Source organism: Ciona intestinalis, chromosome 4, assembly GCF_000224145.3.
Source record: "Ciona intestinalis chromosome 4, KH, whole genome shotgun sequence".
Taxonomy (NCBI): domain Eukaryota; kingdom Metazoa; phylum Chordata; class Ascidiacea; order Phlebobranchia; family Cionidae; genus Ciona; species Ciona intestinalis.
In genome coordinates this window covers 3739302-3748732 of record NC_020169.2, presented here as the reverse complement: position 1 = coordinate 3748732, position 9431 = coordinate 3739302, and the positions used below count along the sequence as shown (strand labels likewise).

General features: G+C 36.2%; 2 protein-coding genes across 2 annotated transcripts; one reads left to right on the top strand and one right to left on the bottom strand.

Moving 5' to 3' along the window:
* Window positions 1-149: 149 nt before the first annotated feature.
* LOC100184607 (UDP-GalNAc:beta-1,3-N-acetylgalactosaminyltransferase 2) lies at window positions 150-3940 on the bottom strand. The gene is made up of 9 exons (XM_002126137.5): window positions 3700-3940; window positions 3415-3550; window positions 2365-2471; window positions 2097-2296; window positions 1830-2039; window positions 1448-1553; window positions 883-1172; window positions 547-807; window positions 150-484 (listed from the first exon to the last, which is right to left on the bottom strand). The coding sequence occupies exons 1-9, from the start codon at window positions 3875-3877 to the stop codon at window positions 350-352; spliced, it is 1623 nt and encodes a 540-aa protein (XP_002126173.3). The 5' UTR covers window positions 3878-3940; the 3' UTR covers window positions 150-349.
* An 847-nt stretch (window positions 3941-4787) lies between these two features.
* LOC100187001 (synaptic vesicular amine transporter-like) lies at window positions 4788-7199 on the top strand. The gene is made up of 9 exons (XM_009860181.2): window positions 4788-4961; window positions 5343-5648; window positions 5704-5880; window positions 5944-6080; window positions 6155-6311; window positions 6405-6552; window positions 6637-6800; window positions 6876-7012; window positions 7107-7199. Exons 1-9 carry the CDS (start codon window positions 4847-4849, stop codon window positions 7197-7199), a joined length of 1434 nt encoding a protein of 477 aa, XP_009858483.2. The 5' UTR covers window positions 4788-4846.
* The last annotated feature ends 2232 nt before the right edge of the window (window positions 7200-9431 follow it).

Sequence of the window (9431 nt, the reverse complement as noted above, 5' to 3'; positions counted from 1 at the left end):
TACTTTCGAACAATATCCTATCTGTTACAGTTTCCAAGTACCATCTTACTATCCTTCGCATTTTCTCACGTCGAAATGTTATCTGACGCCAATACTAGAATAGCTAGCAAGATTTTAAGGAAGAATATAACCGATAAGAAAAGAAATAATTGGACGTTGATTTGTCCGCAAATACTTCGTGTATTGTTCGTAGGTTAACGGGCATCCCCCGCGAAACCTTTTAATTAATACGATAACAAATCCCATTCAGGGGGGTTTAGTTACTGGTGACCTCATAATTACAGAAGCCACGTTCGGTATTCATGATTGCGTTAACACTTTCTCATATGAGGTGGCTGAGAGCCACAGGTCACGTAACATCGCATTGACAAGGGTTGCCACACTTCTCTTTGTTTCCCCACATCCACGTGATAGCTGTAGAGTTGAGCTGACTGGATACCAGCATATATTGATTGCAGTCGGCATTGACAAACCACATTTTGTCCTAAAAAATACAAAAAAACGTTAATAGTAATCAATCTATTTTTCCGTAACTATTTAGTTAACCGGTAATAGTTTCGGCTTCAAAGCTGCAAGCCATATTCCCATTGAAACATCTTCTCCTTGGTAGGAGTGCAGCATTTTTGCGTTTCTTTCCAACCACAGTGCTATGTCAGAGGTGATAACATAACCACCACCGTACGCGAATGCGGGATAGATATTGGCAGTGTAACTCAACTCGGCCCACTTGCCCCATCTAGCGACAGGGATATCTGCACGAAAACTTCCAAACCACGAGTTCTCCTTGACACCACTGCGTTTTATAACCTAGAAAATTAAGATACGATATTTTAATACATTACATTCTTACTACAGATAACATACCGTGTTATTTGTAATTACCTGTAGAATGTTGTTAATATCTACAAAGCTGTCATCATCTATTTTCCCAATAAATTCACAGTGAATATTCTCAGCGGTCCATTTGAAAAATGCTAGTAGTTTTAATGGTAAATTTCGATAAACATCAGTCAATGGTAATGTTGGTTTAGTCCTCACATTGGGAACCAACAAAACATCTTTGTGAAGTGAAACTTCCTTTTTTAATTTAATGTCAATTTTTCTGTTTTTTTCTTTCCAAACATCAAACTGTTTTTTCTTTTCAGCTTTTAGTGCTTTAATTGAATTCCCATCTAGAAAGATAAAATGTATTAATATAACTTATTTAGCCTTGTGTGCTGGGGCAACTCAAATGTTATAATTTATAAAACAGGTGTTTTGTTTATTACATGTCCCATTCAAGAGTTACCTAGTATGTAACTTTGCAGGTGATCCTCGCATGGCCGGAAAATGACAGTTGTTTTGGGACCAGTGAGTTGGAGCAACTGTAGTTAAGTGGCCGTTAACCAGCCTTGACCTAATCACTTTGCCAAGATATACCAACAAAAAGTAACTTAACCTAAATCACCTTGCAAATAAAATTGAAAAAGTGCTGGAATTATATGATCGTACAATTCTACTGGAAAACCGAGCATATCCGAAGCATCTTCATCATTATATCCATACTTGATTACCTATAAAATAACTAATACTTTAAATTAATAATTAAATGAATGTCACCTGCTTGTTTTTGCAGCTGCTAATCAGTTATTAAGTATGTAACTTTGTGGGTGATTTTTGTTTTTTTTCTACAGAGCTTACATACACATAGTGATAACAGCTTCAAGTTATAAAACTAAATACCCATGGCTATGATTACTAGGCAGCCAATACGGCCAGCATGCAACATAGACAGTAAAAAAGACATACAATCACAATAGTGCAGCTGCATAGAAAATGTTCATACTAACAGGAGAATAAGATACAGCTGGATGGTTCATTATCTCATCTATTCCACTGGATTTAATAACTCCATAGCACCCACTTGAGTCTGGGCAATAAACGACTATAGTTCCATAAAAACCTTTTGGAAGAATATAATTTTCCACATCCTGGGTCACAAAGCAACTGTTCGAATCAAAATCGCTTTTTTGAAATTCTGAAAAAGTAACCACCTCATTCTGCAAATTGATATTTAGTTCTTGTTTGATCCAAAGGTTTTTTAGTTTTAAACTTACCTTTGCTAAATCACGTAATTCAACTCTTATACTTTGCTTGTCACACCATTTGACAGTTTCCTTAAAGAGCGATAAACCAGTCAATACAACTGTATGTTTGACAACAAAATCTATAGCCACCAACTTGAAAACTTTTTCATATTTTCCAAAATTACATTGGGTAAGACTCTCTATTGCCAAACTGTTGCTTGAAGGTACCTCTAAAAAACGAAAAGTTGTTGCAATTTAAAAATAAATGCTTAGGTACAATATTCTCACAATAACTAACCTAGATCTGACTCCCAATGTTTTTCATTTTGACAGCTATAGATATCGGCTCTGTAAGCAGGAGGAATCTCGCAATCTTTTTCTCCCAAAACAAACTTTACCAGTACCCTAAAAAAAAACACAAAAATTGTTGACTTTAATTTAATGCAGAAAACTACAAAACATTCAAATGACAATGCATTCAATGGAATTTTTGTGACAGCAACCAATCACTAATAGGTTTTATCAAAGGTTCAGATACTAAGAACGCACATGTGATTATCAAAAAAGTTACAATGGAATTTCTATGAGTAACAATGCTTAATGACAAGGCACTACAAAAAAGGACATAAAGCACAATCAACTGTAAATAAGTCCCAGTATCAGATTGTGCCCAAATTATTGCTGGAATAAACAATAACTTTCCAGTTCCAGCCAACACCACGCAACGTACAACAGAAGTCAGGGAAACAGTTTCTATTTTGCTACTGCAAAACGTTAAAATGTAATGACTGAGAACAGTTGCACTTAAAAACACAATAAATTCAAGAAATGATATAAATGTCAACACATAAAGTTCTACTTGTTTTGCAGCAAGAAATACAAGGTCTTCTGATTCAACAACTTTGGCTGAGGCTTTGTTAGCAGACATTACCCATTTCATGTAACCGTCACAGAATAAGCACACAGCCACTAACTTCCAATGCAGATACCCAATGTCAGAATTGTACAGTACATGGCGCCATGCTGCCTTATTAAGCAGCAATAGATCCAACAACAGCAAAGTAGTATCATATTCAATGTATTTATCAACTGGCTTGCCGCATTTTACACAGTGTTCAATTTTCAAGTTACCGCTTTCAGGAAATTTTGAATAAAGTCGTTGGGCTTTTTCTTGGCATTCAACGCATACCAGCGTGTTCATATTGTGTGCGTTTGTTGGGTTATCCATCTTAGGTGCAATGACTGTCATCACGTAAATCATTTTTTGTTTAACAATTTAGTAATAAATACAAAATAGTGAAAATACAATACTTAAACATATGAAGTTACACAAAAAAGAACAACTCACTTATTTTTAAGGGAAGAACTTTGAGTCACTAATTTCATCCAGGTTTCCCTTATAACTTGTCTTTCCTTGAAATGGTCACGTGCTGACAAAATCCCAAGGACTAACTTGTAGCTTGTACGTTCCTCGCTGCCAGAATCTGTAACAAATTCATGGTTGACGTTAACCACTATTAACCCACAAACCAAAACTGCGCCCCTCACGTCGTCACGTCTCGTTGCCAAAACTGTGAAGTCGAATATATGTCATTCAGCACCGACTTTAATAAAAATACAGATTTTTGCTTACCATCAAATTTCCAAATGCAGATTAACACAGCAACAAAAGCAATCACAGCTGAAAGCGCAGATACCTTCGATAGCATTCGCCACACTTTAAAAGAGTCAACACAACACAACTGCAAGGAATGTTTTGAAATGACAGCGCTGCACGTGGTTAAAATATGTTTTACCGCCATGGCCGCCATGGAAATATGTTTTACCGCCAAATTGCCACTTTAAGATGTAATTTTGTGAATTTCTTATTTTTGAAAAATGTGTTTAATTATGACAATTTACCCGACATACTGTTGTACATAATATACCTCGCTTACTTGTATCGCCGTAATTCAAAACGAATATAGTTAGGTGGGGGAAGACGGGACACCTTTGGCAGAGAATATTTAAATATTCTCATCGTGTTTTAAACAATTGACGGCGGTCTACGTGAGTTGAAGAAATACGGTTTTATAATTATTTGATTTTCTTTGTTTACTACCAAATGTGATGAGAAAATAGAATGATAAAAGGTGTTTCGTCTTCTCCAACCCTCCTATATTATTTAAGGTTCATGCAATTTTAAATTATGTTACAGAAAACAATGTCTCTAACTTGTGTCACCAGGAACTCGCATTATAATGAAAATGCAATCTTAGGGAACAACACCAACAAGTCGTGATTTAATAATTAAGCATTCTAGCTGTTTTCCTGAAATGCTATTCCCGGAAATCAGAATGATGTACGACGAAGTGGGAAATGATAAACGACACAAGTTAAGCCAGCCCGAACGTGGCTGCAATCCATACAGAAGCAGAAATATAGTTTCTAAAAGAACGAAAGAATTCGATATCAGTAATAAACTTTGTAACTGCATTTACATTACAAGATTTCTTACGAGAGGGAAATAGACGTCAACCAAAATAGTACATAGTAGGGTGGAGGAAGATGGGACACCTTTAGCTCATAATAACTAAATATTCTGATCGTGTTTTAAACAATTACTAACGATCAATGGGAGTCATGGGCATTTAGTTTTATAATTTCTTGAAAGTTCTTTGTTTACTACTAAACGGGGCGAGAAAATAGAGGTTTAAGGTGTCCCATCTTTCCCCACCCTACTATATTGCAAATATAAAATAGTTGACCAACTTAGTATTGGTTTTTTTTAACTGGACTATATGGGTTCTTTAAGTTGCGGTGGTAAGCTTAAAGCATGTCTCGAATCTAAGAAGTTAGTCATAGTAATCGTATATGCCAGCTTAATGGTCGACAACATTTTGCTAACAGCCGTTGGTAAGTTTTGTTACGTAGGTGATTACGTTTTTAAATCAGAAATATATTTTTTAAGTATTTCACATCTCATTGTAGAACATAACATATTTGTTGTATAGTCGGTTGTATAAGTTTGTTCCCAGAGTGATCATTTAATTGCGGTTAGATGTTTTTATTCTGATACCGTCCAATTTGGTAATAAACAAAAAAATTACACAATTCAGTTAAAGTATTCTTATGACAATAAAAGAGCGTTCTTAATTGTCAAAAAAACGTTAGCAAATACTGAATATTTTTGCACGCATTACCCATCTTATCACATACTATATGCTATATTAAATTCGATCATAAAACTAAGCTCCCATTCATAATGGTATTTAAAGCGAAACGACCTGTTTTCAGTTCCAGTTCTACCAGAATATTTTTCCCAAATGCACTTTAACTTCACGAGCGGCAAAACGGATACAATGTCAACAGGACCTCAAACGCATCATGTAATTGTAACAAATTACACGAAGACACTATCGCATCAATGTCCGCATCGTAAAGCAGTGTCAAGCCAACAATCATTTTACATGGGTATTCTACTATCTGCGAAGCCACTCGTACAAGTATTGGCTAACTTTGCTGTTGGACCTATTACCGATAAGATTGGATTCGATGTTCCACTACTTGCCGGTTATATTGTAATGGCAACGTCCGCATTAAGTAAGTTAAATACTCTTGAAAAAGTACAATATATAAAACAAGCAAATTTATTCAGTGTTCGATTTCGGCAAGTCATTCGTATTTCTGTTGGTGGCGAGGGCCATTCAAGGTATTGGTTCGGCCGCTACAGCGACTGCCGGTCTAAGTTGGGTAGCTGACACATACACAGAAAAAGTTGAACGAGGTTGGGCCATTGGCATGTCGTTTGGTGGTCTCGCGCTTGGTGTATTAGGTAAGTGTTTTAATTATTCTATGGATAACCGACCGTAGAATAATATGCCATCTTTATTTTTAGTTGGACCGACGTATGGGAGCTTGATTTACCAATATGTTGGAAAGGAATATGTGTTTATTATCTTAGCCGTAATGGCTCTATTATTAATAGTTATTCGGCTGACAACACGAAAAATTAGAATATTTAGAAGGCCACCAGTAAGTGTGTTACTTACCTCCACAATTTATTTTAACTGTAGTTTTATCTACGTGATGTTTTTATTTTATTTTAGGATGAAATGGGTTCATCCATTTTTACATTGCTTAAAGATCCCTATATTCTTCTGGTAGCTATTTCGTTAACCGCTGGATCATCTTCAATAACAGCCCTGGAGACGGCGCAACCAACATGGATGCTTAAAACTATGTGCCCAACCAAGTTGGATTTAGGTAAGAGCTAGGCATATTATTTTTTACTTTCACCGGTACATATTTTGGGCTTGGTATAGTGACACAAATAACGGGTAACAGATTAATTTTCAGGGCTTTCATTTCTTCCAATTACTGGCATGTACCTCATTACAACATACGGTATAGCGTTGATGGGCCACAAAGTGGCAAGGTGGATACTTTGTTTGATTGGGTTCTATTTGCAAGTAGTTGGACTCGTTATTTATCCATTTGTACGCACGTAAGTTACAAGAATAACCTTTAAGTATAAAACAAAATTTCAAACTAGTTTTCGAATCACTAAACAAACGCATGCTTTAAACAGGGTACCCGAAGTAGTAGGACCTGGTTGTTTAATTGGCATTGGCATTGGTTTTGTGGATGGCTTACTTCCGGTGCTGGCTTTTTTGGTCGACACAAGACATAAACCAATATACGGAAGCGTTTGTGCAATTGCTGATATATCATTTTCGTTTTCTTACGCATTAGGTAACGGATGGTTAAACTATCAATGCGGTAAAGGAACTATCTGTATATTGTAATTGATTACCCATATGTTTATAGGGCCTTTAATAGCGGGAGCTGTGATGGCCAATGTTGGATTTAAATGGGTGATGTGGGGAATCGGCATTATATTTTTTTTATACGCTCCAATTATTTCCGTGCTAAGTAAAGTGACCGTTAAAGATGAGGAAGCTACGGTAAGATATCCTTGCTTTTAATAAAACAAGAATGTTTTACGTTGATACCTCCGCGAATTTGTTCTATACTGATTTATAATTACGAATTATACAGCCACTTTTGAACGAAGTTAAAGAAATAGAGAACACAGCCGGTCGTGGTACAGCAGACACAAATGATAACCACAATTTAAGTTTACAATATTGACATTTAAGCGTGCTAGTATATATCCAAGCATTTTTTATTTGGTGGTTGCGGGGGTGAAATTTTTCATGTTGCTATCAAAGTCCACAGAAATCACTGATTACAATCAATAATATCAATAAAATTTTGTGACCAAAACTATAGGGTTGTGTCTTCACAACTCTATACCGAAACCACGATCGTTATTAATTGTTAAAATAAGGTTTAGAGAAATATAGAATGTTATGTACTAAATGTGCCCAACTTCCCTACAGTAATATAAAAGAAGGCATTATAATCAAATTTGGCTCGCTGTGGCAAAGTGGTTAGCTATCCCAGTGTTTAAAGGGGCATATCAACGAAAAAAAGTGCATTGATAGAGATGCTTAACCGTGACCTAAAAGTACCATCAAATTTTGGACTTGGTATAATGAATGCTTCTTTTTAAGATGAAAATGTAAATTGAACCTAGCTACATACCAGAATATGCTAACTCAGAATTTTTTCAAACCCAATTTACAACACGAACAACTGACTTTTTTATAAAGAAAATGGTACAGCAGGTTGCAGTGAGACTATGTTCAATGTTCATTCAAAAATTAAAACATAATAAAGTTGACGTTTTACAAGTTTTTATATATATATTCTCGAAGAAGAAGCATTCGTTATACCCCGACTCTTTGTTTACATGCTCCCATGTTCCCTGTTTCTGGCCTGCTGGTCGCTGATGTGTGTCTCCTGCCGCACACTGCGCGTTTTCATCCTCGTGGCTTTGGGAGTGCAAAATCAATTCTCGTTGCAGCCTATACTGCGTTTTGCAAAAGGTCGTTTTACTGTAAGAGATTCGTTGTACTTGTATTGATAGACTGAATATTTCTTTCTAGCAGGTGGTATATATAAGAGTGTGGTATTTAGCGGGCAGTGCATATGAGAGGGTTGTGTCTAGCGGTTAGTGTATAAAAGTTTTGCGATTGGCCGTAAAAGCAGCGCCTCGGACCAAGCTACCTTATATATATGTAACACTATGGTGATTCGCTTTGGTGAGGAATTTAAAACTACGGAAGGTAGTCGGATAAGCTTACTGGTTATTTATAACTCTTGTTTTAATATTTAAGAATGCGGCAGTTTTCTCGAAATGCGATTCCAGGAAGTCGGAAAGCTCCGATGCAGACATATATGCCATTTCTCAAATGGCAGTTGTCAGTTGTCATTTGGCTTTCGGTATAGCCATAGTATACTGAAGTTAGTATACTATCACTTTAGCACACTATGGTATAACGCAGTAATCCAATAACAGATTTAAGCATTCTGTTACTTCTGCTACCAGGCATAGTATAAACAATATATTGTGTCTAACAACTTCATTCCCTGATGAAGTCTTGCCGTATGGCAGACGAAACGTTGGAAATACACTATACGTTTTTATACCAGATGAGCCACTGATATATTGTTTAACAGATTTAAGCTCTGTAACTGCAGGAACAATGTTTTACGTTTTTCTTGCGAACAGGGAATATAGCAACACAGAAATCTAATCTGAAAATATAAAAATAACAACTTAGTGTCGGGTTGTTCAAGCTTGACTATGGGTTGTTCAATCTGCAGCTTGAAACTCGAGGCATGTCTCGAATCTAAAAAGATGGTTGGTAAGTTTTTCTATGCACATGACATGCTTAATTGTCATACAGTAGGTTGGGGCAGGGTTGCTGGGGTATGTCTTTTCTATATACTCTTTATCGTCCCATTTAATAGTGTTACGTAATAATGGAGTATGATCCGGGCGTTGCCTTAACCAAAGTTAGTATAGACCAAGTTAGGAAACGGCGCTCGTGTCCGCCATTACGGAGCCCACAGAGCGTGAATCGCCTATACAAATGCATGGTCGGCATGTGTTCATTTAGTTCTTGTAAGCGATACAAAGCTAGAAAATACATATAGCGGTTGTTTTAACATTTAAAATATAATTTCTAATATAAATCTTGTTATATAATATTAAATCTAGGAATTAATGTGAAGTAAATTATTATTTTGACTGGTTTTCGGCGTACAGTGTGGTTTAACAGGGTACTTTACGTTGGCGATTAAGACTAGCAGCAATCAGCTTAGTTTACATAATAGTATTTGATCATACCTACGAATCTACAGAACCATTCTTTACTACATTTATAATCCAACATGAGTGGACATGCAGCTCCAAACTGCTTAAGTACTAGCAGATAAGGTGTTCGCGTTTTCCGATTTCATAAAGACCCGGAA